Genomic DNA, 26,039 nt, shown 5'->3' on the forward strand with positions numbered 1-26,039 from the left:
TCTGTGTGGATGTGCCATGCCCAGGGAAGGTCTGTGTGGATGTGCCATGCCCAGGGAAGGTCTGTGTGGAAGATTAGGTTGCTTACCTTTGTGGCATTTTTGTAGCAGTCAACAAAAAGTGTCTTTGGATTGTCCATGAGGAGCTTCTCTTTGTACTCTTTCCGTGCCGTGCCACTTTTCATATCTAAGGGGTACTGTACTGTGGTGACCTCTGCACAGAGGGAGGAGCAGGGGGGCAAAGAGGGCTCTGCATTTCGGTGGGAGAGGAACTCTGCTGCCATTGTTGGGCTCGGGGGCTTCAACACCGCTCACTTCTCTCTTCAGTGGTAATTAATGTTGCAGCTGGGTTCTTTATGAAGTTAAATATCTAGAGATTTTTGTAATGCTCTTTTCATTCTAGGCTTTCGAGGTAGCTTCAGACTGAACAGTAAGAATCCTTCCAGGTCATTTTGTCCAAAATCAGGATGTAGGTTGGAGTTTTGATTTGGAGTGAAGGTTATGTTGTGGAGGGTATTATCATGTATATATCCTTCGCGTTCCTAGGAAACTATGCAGTTTTTTGTTTTTTTACGTGTTATTTCTTACATTAGTACCCCAGGTCATCTTAGGTTTCATTACATACAGCCGAGAAGAACTACTGTATATAAGATCAGCGTCAACTCACCATCAGTACGACCAAGAATATGTTTTTCGCGACGCGGATCCTGTGTTCTGCCTTACAAACAGGACAACGGAATGGATCGCATGCAGCGACCCAAAAACGACTCCGAAAAAGAGGGAAACGTGGCGGTCTTCTGGTCAGACTACGGAGACGGGCACATCGTGTCCCACTTCCTAGCATTCTTCTTGCCAATGTCCTGTCTCTTGACAACAAGGTTGATGAAATCCGAGCAAGGGTAGCATTCCAGAGGGACATCAGAGACTGTAACGTTCTGTGCTTCACGGAAACATGGCTCACTGGAGAGACGCTATCCGAAGCGGTGCAGCCAACGGGTTTCTCCACGCATCGCGCCGACAGAAACAAACACCTTTCTGGTAAGAAGAGGGGTGGGGGTGTATGCCTTATGGCTAACGAGGCATGGTGCGATGAAAGAAACATACAGGAACTCAAATCCTTCTGTTCACCTGATTTAGAATTCCTCACAATCAAATGTAGACCGCATTATCTACCAAGAGAATTCTCTTCGATTATAATCACAGCCGTATATATCCCCCCCCCAAGCAGACACATCGATGGCTCTGTACGAACTTTATTTAACTCTTTGCAAACTGGAAACCATTTATCCGGAGGCTGCATTCATCGTTGTTGGGGATTTTAACAAGGCTAATCTGAAAACAAGACTCCCTAAATTTTATCAGCATATCGATTGTGCAACCAGGGGCGGAAAAACCTTGGATCACTGTTACTCTAACTTCCGCGACGCATATAAGGCCCTGCCCCACCCCCCTTTCGGAAAAGCTGACCACAACTCCATTTTGCTGATACCTGCCTACAGACAAAAGCTAAAAAAAGAAGCTCCCACGCTGAGGTCTGTCCAACGCTGACTCTGTCTGTCCGACCAAGCTGACTCCACACTCCAAGACTGCTTCCATCACGTGGACTGGGACATGTTTCGTATTGCGTCAAATAACAACATTGACGAATACGCTGATTCGGTGTGCGAGTTCATTGGAACGTGCGTTGAAGATGTCGTTCCCATAGCAACGATTAAAACATTCCCTAACCAGAAACCTTGGATTGATGGCAGCATTCACGTGAAACTGAAAGCGCTAACCACTGCTTTCAATCAGGGCAAGGTGTCTGGTAACATGACTGAATACAAACAATGCAGCTATTCCCTCTGTAAGGCTATCAAACAAGCTAAGCGTCAGTACAGAGACAAAGTAGAATCCCAATTCAACGGCTTAGACACAAGAGGCATGTGGCAGGGTCTACAGTCAATCACGGACTACAGAAAGAAATCCAGCCCAGTCACGGACCAGGATGTCTTGCTCCCAGGCAGACTAAATAACTTTTTTGCCCGATTTGAGGACAATACAGTGCCACTGACACTGTCTGCAACAGAAAAATGCGGTCTCTCCTTCACTGCAGCCGAGGTGAGTAAAACATTTAAACGTGTTAACCCTCGCAAGGCTGCAGGCCCTGACGGCATCCCCAGCCGCGCCCTCAGAGCATGCGCAGACCAGCTGGCTGGTGTGTTTATGGACATATTCAATCAATCCCTATACCAGTCTGCTGTTCCCACATGCTTCAAGAGGGCCACCATTGTTCCTGTTCCCAAGAAAGCTAAGGTAACTGAGCTAAACGACTACCGCCCCGTAGCACTCACTTCCGTCATCATGAAGTGCTTTGAGAGACTAGTCAAGGACCATATCACCTCCACCCTACCTGACACCCTAGACCCACTCCAATTTGCTTACCGCTCAAATAGGTCCACAGACGATGCAATCTCAACCACACTGCACACTGCCCTAACCCATCTGGACAAGAGGAATACCTATGTGAGAATGCTGTTCATCGACTACAGCTCGGCATTCAACACCATAGTACCCTCCAAGCTCGTCATCAAGCTCGAGACCCTGGGTCTCGACCCCGCCCTGTGCAACTGGGTACTGGACTTCCTGACGGGCCGCCCCAGGTGGTGAGGGTAGGTAACAACATCTCCTCCCTGCTGATCCTCAACACTGGGGCCCCACAAGGGTGCGTTCTGAGCCCTCTCCTGTACTCCCTGTTCACCCACGACTGCGTGGCCACGCACGCCTCCAACTCAATCATCAAGTTTGCGGACGACACAACAGTGGTAGGCTTGATTACCAACAACGACGAGACGGCCTACAGGGAGGAGGTGAGGGCCCTCGGAGTGTGGTGTCAGGAAAATAACCTCACACTCAACGTCAACAAAACTAAGGAGATGATTGTGGACTTCAGGAAACAGCAGAGGGAACACCCCTATCCACATCGATCGAACAGTAGTGGAGAGAGTAGCAAGTTTTAAGTTCCTCGGCATACACATCACAGACAAACTGAATTGGTCCACTCACACAGACAGCATCGTGAAGAAGGCGCAGCAGCGCCTCTTCAACCTCAGGAGGCTGAAGAAATTCGGCTTGTCACCAAAAGCACTCACAAACTTCTACAGATGCACAATCGAGAGCATCCTGGCGGGCTGTATCACCGCCTGGTACGGCAACTGCTCCGCCCTCAACCGTAAGGCTCTCCAGAGGGTAGTGAGGTCTGCACAACGCATCACCGGGGCAAACTACCTGCCCTCCAGGACACCTACACCACCCGATGTTACAGGAAGGCCATAAAGATCATCAAGGACATCAACCACCCGAGCCACTGCCTGTTCACCCCGCTATCATCCAGAAGGCGAGGTCAGTACAGGTGCATCAAAGCTGGGACCGAGAGACTGAAAAACAGCTTCTATCTCAAGGCCATCAGACTGTTAAACAGCCACCACTAACATTGAGTGGCTGCTGCCAACACACTGACACTGACTCAACTCCAGCCACTTTAATAATGGGAATTGATGGGAAATTATGTAAATATATCACTAGCCACTTTAAACAATGCTACCTTATATAATGTTACTTACCCTACATTATTCATCTCATATGCATACGTATATACTGTACTCTATATCATCGACTGCATCCTTATGTAATACATGTATCACTAGCCACTTTAACTATGCCACTTTGTTTACATACTCATCTCATATGTATATACTGTACTCGATACCATCTACTGTATCTTGCCTATGCTGCTCTGTACCATCACTCATTCATATATCCTTATGTACATATTCTTTATCCCCTTACACTGTGTATAAGACAGTAGTTTAGGAATTGTTAGTTAGATTACTTGTTGGTTATTGCTGCATTGTCGGAACTAGAAGCACATGCATTTCGCTACACTCGCATTAACATCTGCTAACCATGTGTATGTAACAAATAAAATTTGATTTGATTTGAGTTTATACAACCCTAAATCTATCTTTCTGTAAAAACATGCATCTATCCCTCTCTCTCTTTGCTTCCTCTCGCTCTCTTCCATCACTCTCTCGCTCTCCCTCCTCTTGCTTTTCTCTCTCTTTCTGTTTCTTTAATTTTCCCTTTCTATCTCTTTTCTATCTCACCTATCTTTCTCCCGTCAGGAGTTTCATCTCAACAAGAAATAACGAGGGCGGGCTGGAGAGAGGAGGGGGTGAGCAGTGGAGGGTAATGGGAAAGAGGGTGACAGGAAGAGAGGAGATAGAGATTGGGAGGGGGGGTAGAGAGACAGAGACAGATAGAGAGACAGAGACAGAGAGTGAGAGAGACAGAGAGAGAGATTGGGAGAGGGGGAAGAGAGGCAGAGAGAGAGACAGATAGAGAGAGTGAGAGAGAGGGAGAGACAGATAGAGAGATAGAGACGGGGACAGATAGAGAGAGGGAGAGAGAGGGAGAGAGAGACAGAGAGAGCGACAGATAGAGACAGATACAGAGACAGAGAGAGAGACAGAGAGAGAGAGATTGGGAGAGGGGGGAGAAGAGAGTCAGAGAGAGAGAGACAGATAGACAGAGAGAGACAGAGAGAGAGAGAGAAACAGACAGAGAGAGAGACAGAGAGAGAGAGAGAGACAGAGAGTGAGAGAGAGTAGTGATAGATAGAGGAGTTAGATGAATAGAGGAGTTAGATGGATGTGGGGACACTGAGAAAAAGGGGCGAGAGATGGATTGAGGGAGAGACAGGACAGAGCTACGGGTACCTGTAACTGATTCAGCGGCTGACAATGCTTTTAAAATGGGAAACAGAGTGTAACAGAAGGGCTTAATTCACAGACGTGTTAAGCCGATTTGTGATTTCGATTTTCTGTGTTTGCGAGAGTGTGTGTGTATACGAGTGTGTCTGTCTGTCTCTGTCTGTCTCTGTGTGAGTGTGTGCGTGCGTTTAAGAAAGATATACTAGATTGTATATATTCATGAGAATCTTATATGTATGAGAATGTGTTTTTGGATCTATATTCAATTAATGTTTGTGTCAGCGTGTGTGTGTGTGTGTATGTCATACTGAGTGTGTGTGTGTGTATGTCATACTGAGTGTGTGTGTGTGTGTGTCATACTGAGTGTGTGTGAGCTGCTAACAGGAGAAGAGGATAAAGTGCAGCTAGTTAAAGATGGCATTGATCCTCGTCTAGAGAGGAGAGATGTCAGACATCTAGGTTGTTAGATGGGCTATAAAGCCCTCGCTCTGTTGTGAAGCAGCCTTTACAGACTAACTCATGATTGAGCTAGGTAACTGTAGAGGCCCCGGGGCCCCTAATAGCAGGATTGCCCACCTTCAGGGCATACTGTAGGTATTGTGCACTGCCACCAAAGCACCTGCAGAGGAAAAAAAGGTTAGGCTACTGGTATTGCATAAGTCATTCAGTGCTAGTGTGTGTGTGTGTGTGTGTGTGTGTGTGTGTGTGTGTGTGTGTGTGTGTGTGTGTGTGTGTGTGTGTGTGGTCTGTGTCTCAGGGGGAGCTAGACGGGACATGGGGAACTGGTATTTGACATGTCTTCATGGGAGGTCTAGTCTCCAGGGATGGGCTAATGATTTATCAACTGTCCTCTGACTGACTTAGAGAATGAATAAACTCACCAGAAATAGTAACAATCAAAGCTGAGACCAGGATCTGTATCAGAGTCAGAGGAAAACACTGGAATTGCAGTTTTATCGAGGCAATGAATACATTTCTCCAAATTGTGCTTGTAGAAACAAATTGAAATGTATTGTAAGCAACTCTGACAAACATGCTGCATTCAATACCGCTATAACACTACAAGCCAGTAAAACATCACTATCAATATCACTAATAACATCAATACTAACCTGGTCCCGGATCTGTTTGTGCTTTTCATCACTATCAATATCACTAATAACATCAATACTAACCTGGTCCCGGATCTGTTAGTGCTTTTCATCCCTATCAATATCACTAATAACATCAATACTAACCTGGTCCCAGATCTGTTTGTGCTTTTCATCACTATCAATATCACTAATAACATCAATACTAACCTGGTCCCGGATCTGTTTGTGCTTTTCATCACTATCAATATCACTAATAACATCAATACTAACCTGGTCCCAGATCTGTTTGTGCTTCTACCTACACACCATTGTCATTGTCAAGCCAAATGTTTTGCATGACAGTTCCATAAAGAGTTGGCAAGAGAGCAGAAACAGACTGGCACCCAGGCTACACCAATACATCTCCTACTGACCAAACCAACGGTCTAGAACACAGAACAGACTGGCACCCAGGCTACACCAATACATCTCCTACTGACCAAACCAACGGTCTAGAACACAGAACAGACTGGCACCCAGGCTACACCAATACATCTCCTACTGACCAAACCAACGGTCTAGAACACAGAACAGACTGGCACCCAGGCTACACCAATACATCTCCTACTGACCAAACCAACGGTCTAGAACACAGAACAGACTGGCACCCAGGCTGCACCAATACATCTCCTACTGACCAAACCAACGGTCTAGAACACAGAACAGACTGGCACCCAGGCTGCACCAATACATCTCCTACTGACCAAACCAACGGTCTAGAACACAGAACAGACTGGCACCCAGGCTGCACCAATACATCTCCTACTGACCAAACCAACGGTCTAGAACACAGAACAGACTGGCACCCAGGCTGCACCAATACATCTCCTACTGACCAAACCAACGGTCTAGAACACAGAACAGACTGGCACCCAGGCTGCACCAATACATCTCCTACTGACCAAACCAACGGTCTAGAACACAGAACAGACTGGCACCCAGGCTGCACCAATACATCTCCTACTGACCAAACCAACGATCTAGAACACAGAACAGACCCTCTGTAACCATATTTGCTGGCAGAGACACGTGAGCCCCGGCTCAAATTCTGTCTACTAATCAAATTCAGAACATAATGTTCTCCTGCTGAACCAAAGTGCATCGTACAGTGGGACGATTCAGTGCTTCCCATGAAGGGAGATAATTATGATTCTATTTAAAGTCGCTGCAAGAAAGACCATGGTACGATGCAGAGGAACTCAGCGAATATGCTGCAACTTGCACACACATGAAATACATATCAAACAAGCATAATGTAGTGACCACATCAGTCACCAGGAAAAAACAACAATATTGTGTATGGCTAGTTTATCTGCTGCAGTTGTTTAGCACTGTGGAGTGTGTGTGTGTTTGCATCTTAATGTGTGGGTTTGCCGGAGAAGGGGCCACGTGAAACTGGCTATGGTTCTAGCCCACTCAACTATCCCAGGTCTACTGATCTACTGCTGGCTTTAGCTCACAGCCCAAGTATTGCTGGCAACACCACCCTCCCAGCTGGCACATATACACCACACCACAGCTTCAAAGAACATCAGTACTGGAAGGGGCAGGTGAGAGAGGGAAAGATGAAAAGAAAGAGAGAGAGAGAGAGAGAGGAGATGGAGTGAGAGAGGAGTTGGAGAAGAGAAAGATGAGGAGACAGTGTGAGAGAGGATGAGAGAGAGAGAGAGAGAGAGAGAGAGAGAGAGAGAGAGAGAGAGAGAGAGAGCATAGATGGAGTGAGAGAGGAGTTGGAGAAGAGAAAGATGAGGAGACAGTGTGAGAGAGAATGAGAGAGAGAGAGAATGAGAGAGAGAGAGAGAGAGAGAGCATAGATGGAGTGAGAGAGGAGTTGGAGAAGAAAAAGATGAGGAGACAGTGTGAGAGAGAATGATACAGGGAAAGATAAATGGAGAGCGAGAGAGAAGCGAGTTGAAGCCTCATTCGTTTTTTTAACGGCAATTGAAAACAAGCTGTCGTTTTCTTTTGAAGTTTTCGCTTTAAGCAACGAGGACACACACATTTTTGCAAACTGTTGTCTTTTCATTTTTTTCTCTCTCTCTCCATCTCCTGAAGAAGCACTCTGCTGAGGGGTATAGCACTCAGGCACAGTCTGGCTATGGTTGTCAAACTCAATCTAGTGAGATAAACAAAAAGACAGCAGTGTAGCAGCAGCCAGCAAACTCTTTCTCAAAGAACACGTTCACTTCTCACTTGTGATTTAACGCCTTCAAAATTCCAAACTGCCACAGACAGCAGCACACTCGAGCATACCTGGGTTCAAATACTATTCAATATCCTTTCAAATACTCTATCTGGCATTGTGTAAACTCGCCGTGCATAATGGTTGAATAGAGTCGTCCCAAAAGTGCAAACCCTGCAACATCTTGTGATGGCTAAAAAAGGCTAAAAAGCAAACGCTCAAAGTATTTGAAAAACTTCAAGTATTCAGTATTTGAACCCAGGTATGCGCTCTAGTGTAGTGATTCTGATTGGTTATGGCGATGACCTCTCCCCTTACCATGCTCCGCCGCCTACATATTGCGCCAGACACCAGGAAAACACTCCCCCCAGAACGGCCCATTGGTCTAACACGCTGTGAACGCACACAGCCCCAAATTGCAGCACAGTCAATTGGTTTAATACTTTAAGGCGCCCCCTGAACGCTAGACTAGCACGCTCCGTTAGTTCAATGTGTTTCATTGGATCGGCAGCACGGGTGCAGACATAAAGAGAGACAGATTGGGGGGTGTTACCCATTGACGAGGCGAGGGGGGTTTGGGGGGGGGCAGCTTTGGTTAGGGCACGGACTAGGCCATGGGGACAGAGAGAGAGGAGGAAACATGGAACATAGGAAGGGAATAGTGGGGAGGCTACTGTATAGCTAGTATTAGGCTGCTACAGGCCATACACACTCTCACGATACAAGCCTATAGATTGAGGGACTGACAGCCAATAGATGGAGGGACTGACAGCCTATAGATTGAGGGACTGACAGCCAATAGATGGAGGGACTGACAGCCAATAGATGGAGGGACTGACAGCCTATAGATGGAGGGACTGACAGCCAATAGATGGAGGGACTGACAGCCAATAGATGGAGGGACTGACAGCAAATAGATGGAGGGACTGACAGCCAATAGATGGAGGGACTGACAGCCAATAGATGGAGGGACTGACAGCCTATAGATGGAGGGACTGACAGCCAATAGATGGAGGGACTGACAGCCAATAGATGGAGGGACTGACAGCCAATAGATGGAGGGACTGACAGCCAATAGATGGAGGGACTGACAGCCTATAGATGGAGGGACTGACAGCCAATAGATGGAGGGACTGACAGCCAATAGATGGAGGGACTGACATCCAATAGATGGAGGGACTGACAGCCTATAGATGGAGGGACTGACAGCCTATAGATGGAGGGACTGACAGCCTATAGATGGAGGGACTGACAGATACCCTCGTGGGTTATGTAAGACCAACACTGACAGCCTATAGACGGAGGGACTGACAGATACCCTCGTGGGTTATGTAAGACCAACACTGACAGCCTATAGACGGAGGGACTGACAGATACCCTCGTGGGTTATGTAAGACCAACACTGACAGCCTATAGACGGAGGGACTGACAGATACCCTCGTGGGTTATGTAAGACCAACACTGACAGCCTATAGACGGAGGGACTGACAGATACCCTCGTGGGTTATGTAAGACCAACACTGACAGCCTATAGACGGAGGGACTGACAGATACCCTCGTGGGTTATGTAAGACCAACACTGACAGCCTATAGACGGAGGGACTGACAGATACCCTCGTGGGTTATGTAAGACCAACACTGACAGCCTATAGATGGAGGGACTGACAGATACCCTCGTGGGTTATGTAAGACCAACACTGACAGCCTATAGATTGAGGGACTGACAGATACCCTCGTGGGTTATGTAAGACCAACACTGACAGCCTAGTCATACTTAGAAATGTAAAACATATTAAAAATGGACGCTGTATTCACAACAATCCAGCACCTATTAAAGCCTGCGGAGTTGCCCGAGGCCGGCTGTTCTCTATGTATGTCACAAACACACTCTCACACACCCATACTGTGCAGGAAACAGCGTAAGCCCCAGACCCTCATACAGCACACCTGCCCCACACACAAACAGCAGCCAAGCCTTGATCTTCTCATCTCTGTAGCATCTGTAGCACCGGGGGCTCCCGTCATGGAGGCTGGCTGGTTAGAAGAAGGCAGGAGAGGAGCTGGCTGGGAGGCTGGTGGTGCCCTGCTGGGGCCAGATTGCATGTTGCTAGTCTCCCAGCGTGGGGGTAACTGAGACGGGGAGGCCAGGTGGTAATGGGCGCAGCAGGGAGCAGCAGTAGGGTAGTTGGAGGTCTTCTCTATGGATAGTGGTGCTGCTGGTGATGATGGATCAGGAGCTACGGTGTTGCATTGTTCCTGCTTAGCTGGCATCACATCTGTACAGTAGTCGTCTTTGATACTGCCTGTGTGTAAATGATCTCAGTCACTAGGAACACTAGGAAAGTCTCAGATATGGCTCTGGAGGACCCACACAGTGCCTTTAGGTAAGATGTAGTGTATGAAGACGGCTTTGGGATCCACCTTTCTTCAGATACTCCAGCCTCCGTCACGGGGCCGCATTTTCAGTCCCTCACAGTCGTGCAATAGTAATAACATATTGGTAACAGGGCAATAGACTAACACACCACAGTGATACCAGTATAAAAAGCTACGTGCTGTGGTAAAGCTCAGAGCCAGGATGGGAGATTAGGCTGCAAAAGCAGAACCATTAGGAGCTCTGAAAGCATCAGCTCTCATTAAAGAAAACCTCATACAGACTGGTCTAATGCATGGGACCTACTAATTGCCTTTTACCCAAACAAGAGACTAAGTCGTCTTAAAGTGGGAATCCAGTCTGTTGCATTATGGTAACTGCTTTTATTAGCTACTCTGTGTGAAAAAATGAAATAGATAACTATACGTACCGGTAGTTACTGTAGGTATAATTGAGGTTGTATTCCAGCTAGAAGGATCCTTTTTTGAGTTAGATATCTGTTGAGCTTGTGGGTGGTACATATTTATGACGGGAGATCTTGTAGTGTATGTTAATATGACATGAAACGCTGGTCGTCTGTAGCTCAGTTTGTAGAGCATGGCGTTTGCAACAGCTAAGTACCGGAACCACCTGTATGTAAAATGTATGTAAGTCGCTCTGGATAAAAGTATCTGCCAAATGGTATATACGGTCCTTTACCATTCGGCCATCAGATTTGCCACCAATGCTCCTCATAGGACACATCACTGCACTCTATACTCCTCTGTAAACTGGTCATCTCTGTATACATGACGCAAGACCTACTGGTTGATGCTTATTTATAAAACCCTCTTAGGCTTCACTCCCCCCTATCTGAGATGTCTACTTCCTCCTCCACATACAACACCCCGTTCTGCCAGTCACATTCTGTTAAAGGTCCCCAAAGCACACATATCCCTGGGTCGCTCGTCTTTTCAGCTCGCTGCAGCCAGCGACTGGAACGAGCTGCAACAAACACTCAAACTGGACAGTTTTATCTCCATCTCTTCATTCAAAGACTCAATCGTGGACACTCTTATTGACAGTTGCTTTGTGTGAGGTATTGTTGTTTGTAGATTCTTGCCTTTTGTGCCCAATCATGTTTACCATGCTACCATGTTGTGCTGCTGCCATGTTGTGTTGCTACCAGGTTGTTGTCATGCCATGATGTCCTCATAGGTCTCGATGTAGTGTTGTGGTGTCTCTCTTGCTGTGATGTGTGTTTTGTCCTATATTTTTATTCAATTTATTTCTAATCCCATCCCCCATCCCGCAGGAGGCCTTTTGCCATTTGGTAGGCCGTCATTGTAAATGAGAATTTGTTCTTCACTGACTTGCCTAGTTAAATAGAGGTTAAATCAAAATGAAATACAAATAAATAAACATAATTTTTATATTAGTAATATAACATGAAAGGCTGACTGAGAAGTAGTATTGCAGTACTGGACTCTGATGGCCTGGGTATGTTGCTGAGATGGATTGAGCAGGTTAGGCTGGTGTTTCTGCTCTGCTAGCTGAATGCTGCTGAGTCACGCTACTGTCCACCAAGACCCATAAACTCTGTGTGTTTCCAACCAGAAACATGTGTTTGTACACTTACAAGGGGACTATCAACTTCTATAGATTGTTCCACTACTCTCTTGAATCATCGGAAACAATAATTTAGCTATCAGCGATGTTCACTGCATGAGCATATGGGTGAGTTACGAAGGTGGTCTGAAAATGGATTTGCCACAGGAGAAGTTTGAAGTGAATTTCCAGACGGAGAGTCTACATTTCCAATCCCAACGCTGCCTCATATTAGCGCATAAATATATTGAAAAGTGCCTTAGAGGTTGTAAACATCTCTTGAGGTGAGGATTCTAAAAAGGCGCTCTAACTCTTCTGGTGAGTTATCCGAAGGCACCATGAATCTACTGCAAGTGAAGGTAGACATCAGGCAACGTTGTCTCCCTGTCGACCTCTAGCCCCAAAAGGGTTAAAGGTCCATGTGGGACTGCTGGAGCACAAACAGTAAATCACGACAGAAAATGGTAATGCACTTACTGTAGGTTGCATAACGTATTGTTGATGAGGCATCCATGACGTACTCTGGACCTAGAAGGGAGACATCAAATGAAACGTCATTATTGACATAAGATAACCCATGCCACCTCTTTTCCCTTACAACCAACAGTGTGCAACAACTGGTTTTCCATTGTCACACTGTTTCTCTGCATGTCGGTGCATTTTCCTTTCCTGCGGTTTCCTCCATGCCAGGAAGTGGCGGGCGCGTGGAGGTAAGACGGAGCCTTGGCCCGTTGAAAACACACAGTTCTTGAATTTGCAGAATTAGGCACAGCGTGTTACGCCACTAGCCAAGATGGCTCGACTGGGCTTGGCTCGACATCCCGAATATCAAATAACAAGAACCCACAAACGTGACCCTGAACGAGAAAGACAACTCCTGCTCATGTGGGTCATTCAGTTCAACAGAATTCCTGCCATCGATAGTGAGAGAAGCCACAGTTGAGTAAACGGACCATTTAGATTTACCGGAGAGGAGCATTAGACAACTTGTCAGAGACAAAACAAGTAAACCCATTGATCTCTGGGAAAATGATTGGACTCAACAAAGACAAATAGATGCTAATCTTTTCTAAGAACGCCAATCCTCTGAGCTTGTTAAAGCCCATGATTTGGAGCATGCCTAAACAAGTATGTTTTTTATTATTATTGAATAGCACAGAGCCACGCTTGTTTGTTACATTCTCTCGATGTTTGGTCTCAACCAACAGGAAGAAAACAGAGACGAGACAAAGCTTCGTTCCCTAATCGTCCATCTTTCGAATTCTCCCATGCGACATCAACAAGATTCTAATTCCATTGTAATTTCATTTCAAGACAGTGTTTTTCCATCTTTTGACTAAGATTTTTGTAATTGTATTTTTTTTAAACATTTTTTTATCATTCTCATTATAGATGCAGTAGTATTGGCAGCGGTGACTTAATAAGAAGCTGGTACATTGTGTGACAGACTATGTTTTCCAGTGGTCTGGTCTGACGATGTATGTCTCCCTCTGGCTGACCCTGCTCTGAGCTTGTGCTTCCATTAAGACAGACCAGGAAGTGGACTGGACTTTCCACAGTCATGTGACGAAGTAATCAAGATGTTTTCCCAGAGTACACAGTCCGAAGAAAGAAAGTTTACAATGAACATTTGTAAACTGTTACTAGATACAGTAAATAAATACAATTGGAAATGTAAAATACACAATTTAATAAACAATATATTCTGCATTAGGCAGATTTGATATAATAAGAGATTCTAAAAAATGTGTGTACAACATTATTACTTTCTACCACATATGGCTGAAATCATATGAATGTTTTTCATTGTGGCCACTAATGATTCCTTTGTCTCATATGCTTTGGTTCCTGTCTGCTCTACTCTTTGTACTTGAGCAGAAGATGGAGGACTCACCTTGCCTGGCGCTGCTTGGCTGAAGGGCAATATTACAGGAAGCAGTGGTGGCCGATATTGAAACTGTGAGGATTAATATTCCTCAAAAGCCTGGCCATTGTTTTTGATAAATCAATTTGGGAAGCTTTCAGAACGCGGATTAGCGCCGCGCCCCGTCCCCCTTCTCCCCCAGTGCTGGACAGGAGTTTAAATCAGACGCCTCTGAAAGGCGAGCATGCCAACCGACCCCCTCCACTCTCTCATTCCTTCCTTCCCTCTCTTTCTCTCCCTATCTTTCCCGCTCTCTCCATCTTTCTCTCTATTTCCATCTCTCTCCATCGCTCTCTCTTTCTTGCTCTCTCACTATCTATCGTTCCATCTCTCGCTCTCCCTGTCACTCTCCCTCTTTCTGCATTCTAATAAGGCTCAATGATAAACAGCGAGTGCTCTTGGGGGAATGTGGAGGTGAACTGAACAGTGTCTCATCCCTTCTGCTTGTTGCAGTCAAACATCTGGAGGTCCGTGAAATTGTGGGCGTTTAGCAATGGAAACCCTACTGACGTTTGGCACAGTTAATTTACCCCCTTACGTTACGCTCCATTTCACATGGTTCCAGGGATCACCTGGGATGCAAAGTGAGGAACTCAGTTAGCAAGACAATTATGTCAAATGACTGTGGAAGCAATGGCAGCTTAAAAAAGCTTTAAAAGCACAACAAGGTCAGGAAAGCAAAGGAGAAATTGTTTGTTTTTCCCAACACAAATTCCTAACGGTCTCCTTCCTGCTCTTTTTCTGTTGAGCCATTCCATCTGTTGTGTTTACCGCCTACAAAACAGATGTCATCCAGCATCGTCGGCACACCAATGAAGAAAGCTCAGAAGTTCCAAATCTCTGAGAGCCACTTGCTGTTTTCCAGCCCCCTAGGGTGCCCATCACCCACGCAGTCCCCAGCCGCCCCCACGGCTATCTCCCTCTGGCTACACTCCAGTACACCACCCACCTGATATGTGGAGACGGGGGAAGCAGCGATGAAGGGCGTAATGGATGTCTGTGCGATCATGCGGTTGGTGGCGATACTGTAAGGCGAGGAGTAGAACCTGAGGGGAGAGAGGAAACAGAACAGAGAAAGGGAGGTCAGACACGGGTATTGGATGTACCTATACACTGTATCCAGAAAGTATTCAGACCCCTTGACTTGATCAAATAGTTTTTTTCCACCTCATCAATCTACACACAATACCCTATAATGACAAAGCAAAAACAGGTTTTTGAAAATGTATAAAAAATCTGAAACTGAAATATGACATTTGCATAAGTACTCAGATGTTTTACTTTGTTGAAGCACCTTTGGCAGCGATTACGGCCTCGGGCCTTCTTGAGTATGATGCTACAAGCTTGGAACACCCGTATTTGGGGAGTTTCTCCCATTCTTCTCTCCTCTCAAGCTCTGTCAGGTTGGATGGGGAGTGTCATTGCACAGCTATTTTCAGGTCTCTCCAGAGATGTTTGATCGGGTTCAAGTCCCAGCTCTGGCTGGGACACCCAATGACATTTGGGGACTTGTCCCGAAGCCACTCCTGCGTTGTCTTGGCTGTGTGTTTAGGGTCTTTGTCCTGTTGGAAGGTGAACCTTCCCCCGTCTGAGGTCCTCTGAAGCAGGTTTTCATCAAGGATCTCTCTGTGCTTTGCTCCATTCACCTTTCCCTCAGTCTGCCAGGCCCTGCCGCTGAAAAACATTCCCACAGCATGATGCTTCCACCACCATGCTTCACTGTATGTATGGTGCCTGTTTTCCACCAGACGTGACGCTTGGCAATCAGGCGAACGAGTTGAATCTTGGTTTCATCAGACCAGAGAATCTTGTTTCTCTGAGAGTCCTTCAGGTGCCGTTTTGGTAAAATCCAAACGGGCCGTCATGTGTCTTTTACTGAGGAGTGGTTTCCGTCTGGCCACTCTACCATAACCTGATTGGTGGAGTGCTGCAGAGATTGTTGTCCTTCTGGAAGATTCTCCCATCTCCACAGAGGAACTCTGGAGCTCTGTCAGAGTGACCATCGGGTTCTTGGTCACCTCCCTGACCAAGGCCCTTCTCCCCCGATTGCTCAGTTTGGCCGGGCGGCCAGCTCTAAGTAGAATCTTGGTGGTTCCAAACTTATTCCATTTAAGAATGATGGAGGCCACTGTGTTCTTGGGGACCTTCAATGCTGCAGAAATGTTTTGGTACCCTTCCCCTAGATCGGTGCCTCGACATAATCCTGTCTCGGAGCTCTAAGGACATATGCTTCAACCTCAAGGCTTGGTTTTGAACTGACATGCACTGGCAACTGTGGGACCTCATATACAGTTGAAGTCGGGACGTTTACATACACCTTATCCAAATACCTTTAAACTCAGTTTTTCACAATTCCTGAAATTATGTCAATTAGCCTATCAGAAGCTTCTAAAGCCATGACATAATTTTATGGAATTTTCCAAGCTATTAAAAGGCACAGTCGACTTAGTGTATGGAAACTTCTGACCCACGGGAATTGTGATACAGTGAATTATAAGTGAAATAATCTGCCTGTAAACAATTGTTGGAAAAATTACTACTGTCATGCACAAAGTAGATGTCCTAACCGACTTGGCAAAACTATAGTCTGTTAACAAGACATTTGTGAAGTGGCTGAAAAACGAGTTTGAATGACTCCAACCTAAGAGTATGTAAACCTCCGACTTCAACTTTAAACAGGTGTGTGCCTGTCCAAATCATGTCCAATCAATTTGGAAACAGGATGCACCTGAGCTCAATTTCGAGTCTCATTGAAAAGGGTCTGAATTCTTATGTAAATAAGGTATCTGTTTTTTATTTTGAATAAATCTGCTAAAAATTCGAAAAAACTGTTTTCGCTTTGTCATTATGGGGTATTTTGTGTAGACTGATGAGTGGGAAAAACAATAATAAGGCTGTAATGTTACAAAATGTGAAAAAAAGGGAAGGGGTCTGAATACTCTCCGAATGCACCGTAGGTCTCCATGCATTACAACTCCATGCATTACAACATTACAACTACATTGAAATGTCAGGATGATCATGATTATTAAGGTGCCTATTAAGTGTTTATTAAGGGCTTATGTTTGGTTAATAAACTACTGTTTCAAAAAGATGACTGGCAATTTACATACACTTTCTACTAAGTAACAGAGAGATAGACACCCGTATGTGGAGGCATATTTGTGTGTTAATGCCTTAGGCTTTTTATGCAATAACCTCGAACAAAGTGCACATTTTTGTTTTTGCCCCTAGCACTAACACAGTTGATTGAAAAAATGAACTCATAATCAGGCCTATGATTTGAATCAGGTGTGCTAGGGGAAAACAACTCAAATGTGCACTCCATATCCATTGAGCCAATCTCTGTCCACATACGGACAGGAATGGACCATACACAGAGACTATCTCTCTACTAGAAGACCTTTCTAGTCCCTTGATACATCCACACTTACAAACACACAAGACACACACCCACCCACAGACACTACACACATCGTGGTCGATGCACAGATCCTCAGTCACACAGACGGTATTTGAGGCCGAGCAGACAGAGCTTCCCACGTGAGGGTATAGCTCGTCGTTGTCTTTGTCTCAAACGCAAGGCAATATATTGTGTTCCGTCGGGCGCATAAAAGTTTCATGAAGCGTCTTCTGGCTTCACAATAGAAAAGTCTGGTTTTATCAAATCAAATTGAGCTTTGTCAACGTCTGATAAAAGGGTTGTCGTGTGCTTCTGCCCGTAGCCTGGAGTACAATGCTATACAATGCTGACTGGCTTAGGCTGCTGGCTGACTTCAATCCACAGTGTTGGAAAAACTCAATGCATTTAAAAGAAGGCTATTCCAAAGTGTTGGGCTCTAGGGAAAAGAGGTGGTGGGCTACTTCATCATGTTGTGACGTTGATTCAGATCTACAACAGTCCTGGGTGTCATTTATATCCGCTAGCTGGTTTTATACCACTCTAAGTTGTCCTCCTTGCTCAGTTGGTAGAGCAGGCGGTATAAGTTAATAGACCAATAATAAAAGAGCGTTTCAAACCTCTCTGCCAATAACTGCTCATTTTCAGGTTCTATATTCCTTCCATTAGGCCCCTCTTAGACCAGGCCCAGACAGTCCTAGCAAAATTCTTGCTTGAGATTTGATTATAAAAATGTAAAAAAGCATTTGGCTTTTAAAAGTAGAACTATTGTCACAGACTAAAAGCCTTGAAGTAATCCCAACATACTGCAGACATATATTCTCCATGTACACTATATATACAAAAGTATGTGGTCAGTGACTTTCAACGTGGCAACGTCATAGGATGCCACCTTTCCAACAAGTCAGTTTGTCAAATTTCTGCCCTGCTAGAGCTGCCCCGGTCAACTCTAAGTGCTGTTATTGTGAAGTGGAAATGTCTAGGAACAACAACGGCTCAGCCGCGAAGTGGTACTCACTACCGAGTTCCAAACTGCCACTGGAAGCAACGTCAGCACCAGAACTGTTCGTCGGGAGCTTCATGAAATGGGTTTCCATGGCCGAGCTGCCGCACACAAGCCTAAGATTACCATAGATAATGCCAAGTGTTGTCTGGAGTGGTGTAAAGCTCGCTGCCATTGGACTCTGGAGCAGTGGAAACACATTCTCTGGAGTGATGAATCACGCTTCTCCATTAGGCAGTCCAACGGATGATTCTAGGTTTGGTGGATGCCAGGAGAACGCTACCTGCCCCAAGGCATAGTGCCGACTGTAAAGTTTGGTGGAGAAGGAATAATGGTCTGTGGCTGTTTTTCATGGTTCGAGCCAGGTCACTTAGTTCCAGTGAAGGTAAATCTTAACACTACAGCATACAATGACATTCTAGACAATTCTGTGCTTCCAACTTTGTGGCAACAGTGTGGGGAAAGCCCTTTCCTGTTTCAGCATGACAATGCCCCCGTGCACAAAGTGAGGTCCATACAGAAAGGGTTTGTCAAGATCGGTGGGGAAGAACTTGACTGGCCTACACAGAGCCCTGACCTCAACCCCATCTAACACCTTTGGGATGAATTAGAACACCGACTGTGAGCCAGGACTAATCGCACAACATCAGTGCCCGACCTCACTGATGCTCTAGTGGCTGAATGGAAGCAAGTCCCCGCAGCAATGTTCCAACATCGAATGGAAAGCCTTCCCAGAAGAGTGGAAACTGTTATAGCAGCAAAGGGGGGACCAACTCTGTATTAATGCCCATGATTTTGGAATGAGATGTTCGACGAGCAGGTGTCCACATACTTTTGGTCATGTAGTGTATGTCTACTAAGTGGTCAATGTGCTATTTTCTTTTATTTCTTTCGAGCCTCATAATCACAGCTTACTATTATGTTTCTAATATGCCCATCTAATGAGATTCTATTCATTCATCCAGTCTTATTCCAGAGTCATTGAGATAAATGTTTCGGGAAGCTGGGAGAAGCAGGGAGAGAGAGAGAAGCCTCCTGTCACAGACTGAGGACACATTGAGAGAGGATGGAACTCAAAGCTCTCCTTCCCTTCCTGTCACAGACTGAGGACACATTGAGAGAGGATGGAACTCAAAGCTCTCCTTCCCTTCCTGTTACAGTCCACAGGGAAAAATAGAACACTTTGCTAGGCCATTCATTTCCATTGCACCCCTTCGTACACAGGCACCGAAGGCACACACACACACACACACACACACACACACACACACACACACACACACACACACACACACACACACACACACACACACACACACACACACACACACACACACGACCAGGCATGAAATACACGCACGCACTAACACCTGAGACCATCACTCCATCTCTTATAGATTATTTGAAGTAAATAGTAACAAAGTGCACACACACTACATGAATCAAGAGACAATCATATTGAACAAGTCGTACAGATTGCTCAGAGAGATGGACGGTGCCAGAGATGTACAGACTGACTCTTACCCGTTCTGCATAGCAGCAGGATCATATGTTAACTGCATACCAGTCTGCAACACAAGAGAGACACGTTACAGGTTAATCCTTGATTTTCAAGTCACAATAATGGACAGGATTTGACAGAGAGGAAGCAAACGGGATCTCAATACACTTTATGCATGTGGGACAACGATCGATGCCAGCTTTGAGAGAGAGAGGGAGCGAGACAGAGAGAAAGAAGTGACAGTGAGCGAATGCATGAAAGTGCGTGAGGCCCTTGTCTCTCTTCCTCTTTCTCCCACTCTCTCGTGTTCTTTCCCTCTCTCCCTTTCTCTCCCTGCAATCCGTCATCTGCATTCCCGAAGCCTTCTCTCCCAGATGAGGGCTAATCCCATTTCTTTAACACAGGAGGCTGCTGAGGTTTCAGATTTCATCAGCACACTTTTATCTCCCCCATCTCTCTCTCCCTCTGTCCCCCCTCTCTCCCACACTCTCTTCCTCTCTCTCTCTCTCTATCCCCCTCTCTCCCTACCTCTCTCTCCCCCTCTCTCCCTACCTCTCTCTCTCTATCCCCCTCTCTCCATACCTCTCTCTCTTCCCCTCTCTCTCTATCCCCCTCTCTACCTACCTCTCTCTCTTCCCCTCTCTCTCTACATCCCCCTCTCTCCCTACCTCTCTCTCTCTTCCCCTATCTCTCTCCATCCCCCTCTCTCCCTCGTTCCTCTAGGAAGTTTGCGTGAACTAAAAAGGAGGAATGACCCTCAGCAACTAGAGGGGATGGACCTCACCCACGTGAGTGAGGGGAAACAGAGATCCACATGAATCCCATAGCAGATGCATCAGCCCTGGGTGACACGGCCACTGTGGATGTGTGCGTGCATGAGCATAACATTCACTGGGCCACTTAGTTTTGCTTTAACCACACAGATTGTAATGATTGAATGCTGTCTTCTTATAATATGCACCATTTATAATATTTACCATTTATAATATTTACTATTTATAATATTTACCATGTATAATATGCACCAGTTATAATATGCACCAGTTATAATATTCACCATGTATAATATTCACCATGTATAATATTTACCATGTATAATATGCACCATGTATAATATGTACCGTGTATCGTATGTGCCATATATAATATGTACCATTTATAGTATGTACCATGTATAATATTCACCATGTATAATATTTACTGTGTATAATATTTACCATTTATAATATTCACCATGTATAATATTCACCATGTATAATATTTACCATGTATAATATTTACCATGTATAATATTTACCATGTATAATATTCACCATGTATAATATTTACCATGTATAATATTCACCATGTATAATATTTGTGTATGTGTGAGTTAAGTTCTGTTTGGTCCAGTAAATGTGCCATCCCATTCAACAGTACAAGGTCAATGTTTGTATCTCGGTCTTCTTTTTTTATTTGGAAAATAATAAACATATCATTTAAAAAAATAAAAATAAACAGTAGTCCTGGGTGGGGTTCCTTCGTGTGAGTGTGTTTGAGTGTGAGAGTATGCGTGTTCGCATTTGAGAGAGTATCCGTATGTTTGAGTGTTGGCGGAGGAAGTGTGTGTGTGTGTGTGTATGTGTGTGCATTTGAGCGTATGCATGTACATATAGAGTATGTGCCTGTATGTTCCACTGACAGGATGTGTGTGTGTGTGTGTGTGTATTTGAATGTATGCATGTACATATAGAGTATGTGCCTGTATGTTCCACTGACAGGATGTGTGTGTGTGTGTGTGTGTGTGTGTGTGTGTGTGTGTGTGTGTGTGTGTGTGTGTGTGTGTGTGTGTGTGTGTGTGTGTGTGTGTGTGTGTGTGTGTGTGTGTGTGTGTGTGTGTGTGTGTGTGTGTATTTGAATGTATGCATGTACATATAGAGTATGTGCCTGTATGTTCCACTGACAGGATGTGTGTGTGTGCATTTATGTCTGTGTGTGTATTTGTCTACGTCTGTGCGCCTCTACGTGCTAATGGCCATCCCAGACCGGGCCAGCTGTCTGGTGAGGCTGATAAGTCCCGTGTGTGGTGCCCTTGCTTCCATGTGTTAATGAATTCCACACCATGGCTGCCTGGCTCACACAGACAATCCCCCATAAGGGTCGGCTGCATGGCCATGACTGATTATGCATGCTGTTGTTGAGTCAGGTTCAAAGCGCGCGCGAGAGAGAGAACGTGTGTAAGAAAGAGAAAAAGAAAGTGAGAAGACGAGGAGAGAGAGAAAGAGAAGAATTTGTAAGTCGCTCTGGATAAGAGCGTCTGCTAAATGACTTAAATGTAAATGTAAATGTAAGAGGGAGTAAACAGAAAGAGAAGAAGAGAGAGTAAACAGAAAGAGAAGAAGAGAGAGTAAACAGAAAGAGAAGAAGAGGGAGTAAACAGAAAGAGAAGAAGAGAGAGTAAACAGAAAGAGAAGAAGAGAGAGTAAACAGAAAGAGAAGAAGAGAGAGTAAACAGAAAGAGAAGAAGAGAGAGTAAACAGAAAGAGAAGAAGAGAGAGTAAACAGAAAGAGAAGAAGAGAGAGTAAACAGAAAGAGAAGAAGACAGTAAACAGGAAGAGAAGAAGAGAGAGTAAACAGAAAGAGAAGAAGAGAGAGTAAACAGAAAGAGAAGAAGAGAGTAAACAGAAAGAGAAGAAGAGAGAGTAAACAGAAAGAGAAGAGAGAGTAAACAGAAAGAGAAGAGAGAGTATACAGAAAGAGAAGAAGAGAGAGTAAACAGAAAGAGAAGAAGAGAGAGTAAACAAAAAGAGAAGAAGAGGGAGTAAGCAGAAAGAGAAGAGAGAGTATGCAGAAAGAGAAGAAAAGAGAGTATACAGAAAGAGAAGAAGAGAGAGTAAACAGAAAGAGAAGAAGAGAGAGTAAACAGAAAGAGAAGAAGAGAGAGTAAACAGAAAGAGAAGAAGAGAGAGTAAACAGAAAGAGAAGAAGAGGGAGTAAACAGAAAGAGAAGAAGAGGGAGTAAACAGAAAGAGAAGAAGAGAGAGTAAACAGAAAGAGAAGAAGAGAGAGTAAACAGAAAGAGAAGAAGAGAGAGTAAACAGAAAGATTAAACAGAAAGAGAAGAAGAGAGAGTAAACAGAAAGAAGAAGAGAGAGTAAACAGAAAGAGAAGAAGAGAGAGTAAACAGAAAGAGAAGAAGAGAGTAAACAGAAAGAGAAGAAGAGAGAGTAAACAGAAAGAGAAGAAGAGAGAGTAAACAGAAAGAGAAGAAGAGAGAGTAAACAGAAAGAGAAGAAGAGAGAGTAAACAGAAAGAGAAGAAGAGAGAGTAAACAGAAAGATTAAACAGAAAGAGAAGAAGAGAGAGTAAACAGAAAGAAGAAGAGAGAGTAAACAGAAAGAGAAGAAGAGAGTAAACAGAAAGAGAAGAAGAGAGAGTAAACAGAAAGAGAAGAAGAGGGAGTAAGCAGAAAGAGAAGAGAGAGTAAGCAGAAAGAGAAGAGAGAGTATACAGAAAGAGAAGAGAGAGTAAACAGAAAGAGAAGAAGAGAGAGTAAACAGAAAGAGAAGAAGAGGGAGTAAACAGAAAGAGAAGAAGAGAGAGTAAACAGAAAGAGAAGAAGAGAGAGTAAACAGAAAGAGAAGAAGAGGGAGTAAACAGAAAGAGAAGAAGAGAGAGTAAACAGAAAGAGAAGAAGAGAGAGTAAACAGAAAGAGAAGAAGAGAGAGTAAACAGAAAGAGAAGAAGAGAGAGTAAACAGAAAGAGAAGAAGAGAGAGTAAACAGAAAGAGAAGAAGAGAGAGTAAACAGAAAGAGAAGAAGAGAGAGTAAACAGAAAGAGAAGAAGAGAGAGTAAACAGAAAGAGAAGAAGAGGGAGTAAGCAGAAAGAGAGAGTAAGCAGAAAGAGAAGAGAGAGTATACAGAAAAAGAAGAGAGAGTAAACAGAAAGAGAAGAAGAGAGAGTAAACAGAAAGAGAAGAAGAGAGAGTAAACAGAAAGAGAAGAAGAGAGTAAACAGAAAGAGAAGAAGAGATATTAAACAGAAAGAGAAGAGAGAGTAAACAGAAAGAAGAAGAGAGAGTAAACAGAAAGAAGAAGAGAGAGTAAACAGAAAGAGAAGAAGAGGGAGTAAACAGAAATAGAAGAGAGAGTACACAGTAGAGAGAGTGAGAGTATGTGAGGAAGAAGAAGTGAGAGTATGTGAGGAAGAAGAAGTGAGAGTATGTGAGGAAGAAGAAGTGAGAGTATACACTGAGGGCACAAAACATTAGGAACACCTTCCTAATATTGAGTTGCACCCCCTTTTGCCCTCAGAACTTCCTCAATTCATCAGGACATGGACTCTAAGAGGTGTGGAAAGCGTTCCACAGGGATGCTGGCCCATGTTGACTCCAATGCTTCCCACAGTTGTGTCAAGTTCACTGGATGTCATTTGGGTGGTGAACCCTTCTTGATACACACGGGAAACTGTTGAGCATGAAAAACCCAGCAGCGTTGCAGTTCTTGACAGAAACCAGTGCGCCCGGCACCTACTGTACTACCATACCCCCTTATATTTGTCTTGCCCATTCACCCTCTGAATGGCACACATACACAGTCCATGTCGCAAGGCTTAACAATCCATCAACAATCCAACAATCCTGTCTCCTCCCCTTCATCTATACTGATTGAAGTTGATTTAACAAGTGACATCAATAAGGGATCATATCTTTCACCTGGATTCACCTGGTCAGTCTATGTCATGGAAAGAGCAGGTGTTCCTAATGTTTTATTCGCTCAGTGTATGTCTAGGACAGGAATGTGGAGCGTGTGAATGAGAGACAGCGGGAGGAAGTGTGTGAGAGTGTGTGTGTATACTGTAGTACAGTATGTGGGTGTGACAGAAAGAGAAGAAGATGGAGCGTGTGAATGAGAGACAGAGGGAGGAAGTGTGTGAGAGTGTGTGTGTATACTGTAGTACAGTATGTGGGTGTGACAGAAAGACAGCTGGAAGAATGCCTGTACTGGACGTCCACAGGAAACCCCACCCATGGTGTCCGGCTGTAGGACACACACCCTCTCGCTCTCTCAAAAACATCTGTCAGGATTTCTTTCAAACCGGAGAATCCCGTGGTTTTTCACATATGAACACTTTCCCCAAGAGAAAGCACTTGAGCTAGTGTGACTTTGTGAGACTACCTGTGTGTGTTAACGATTTAATAATTTAGGGTGTGTGTGTATGAGTGTATGTCATGTGTGTGTGTGTGTGTGTGTGTGTGTGTGTGTGTGTGTGTGTGTGTGTGTGTGTGTGTGTGTGTGTGTGTGTGTGTGTGTGTGTGTGTGTGAGCGAGCATGTGTGACTCCTACAGAGTAGGATCTCGCGTGTGTGTGTGTAAGCGCACATCATTTGAAAGATGTGACATGCTTGAGAGAGCATTTGCATGTCTCATAGTCACTTAGATGAAAACAGACTCCTGACTAATCACGCCACAATGCGGTTGCTTGCTGCTCTACTAGACCCCTGATGTGTTCTGGGAGTTTGGCTGACTTCAAAAAGGGTATAGATGGAGAACGTAGCAAATGGCGTGCGCCGGGAGGCCCTCCTCTACTGGTCGTGGAACGGGAGGCCCTCCTCTACTGGTCGTGGAACGGGAGGCCCTCCTCCACTGGCCGCGGAACGGGAGGCCCTCCTCCTCTGGCCGCGGAACGGGAGGCCCTCCTCCACTGGCCGCGGAACGGGAGGCCCTCCTCCTCTGGCCGCGGAACGGGAGGCCCTCCTCCTCTGGCCGCGGAACGGGAGGCCCTCCTCCTCTGGCCGCGGAACGGGAGGCCCTCCTCCTCTGGCCGCGGAACGGGAGGCCCTCCTCCTCTGGCCGCGGAACGGGAGGCCCTCTTCATCTGGCCGCGGAACGGGAGCCCCTCTTCATCTGGCCGCGGAACGGGAGGCCCTCTTCATCTGGCCGCGGAACGGGAGGCCCTCTTCATCTGGCCGCGGAACGGGAGGCCCTCTTCATCTGGCCGCGGAACGGGAGGCCCTCTTCATCTGGCCGCGGGCGGAGCCCCTCTTCATCTGGCCGCGGGCGGGAGGCCCTCTTCATCTGGCCGCGGGCGGGAGGCCCTCTTCATCTGGCCGCGGGCAGGAGGCCCTCTTCATCTGGCCGCGGGCGGGAGGCCCTCTTCATCTGGCCGCGGAACGGGAGGCCCTCTTCATCTGGCCGCGGAACGGG

At 45.5% G+C, this 26,039-nt stretch overlaps 1 protein-coding gene across 3 annotated transcripts in view; it reads right to left on the reverse strand.

Annotated features, from left to right (window-relative positions):
- LOC135552400 (RNA-binding motif, single-stranded-interacting protein 3-like) overlaps positions 1–26,039 on the reverse strand; it is a 250,210-nt gene that overhangs the window by 18,389 nt on the left and 205,782 nt on the right. For all 3 annotated transcript variants that reach the window (XM_064983986.1, XM_064983984.1, XM_064983985.1), the window contains 3 exons: positions 19,876–19,919; positions 14,898–14,994; positions 12,502–12,552 (listed from right to left, as the gene is read on the reverse strand). In XM_064983986.1, the coding sequence (XP_064840058.1) occupies positions 12,502–12,552; positions 14,898–14,994; positions 19,876–19,919 (192 nt within the window). The remainder of the gene's footprint in view (positions 1–12,501; positions 12,553–14,897; positions 14,995–19,875; positions 19,920–26,039) is intronic.

This window comes from Oncorhynchus masou, chromosome 13 (genome assembly GCF_036934945.1).
Source record: "Oncorhynchus masou masou isolate Uvic2021 chromosome 13, UVic_Omas_1.1, whole genome shotgun sequence".
NCBI lineage: Eukaryota > Metazoa > Chordata > Actinopteri > Salmoniformes > Salmonidae > Oncorhynchus > Oncorhynchus masou.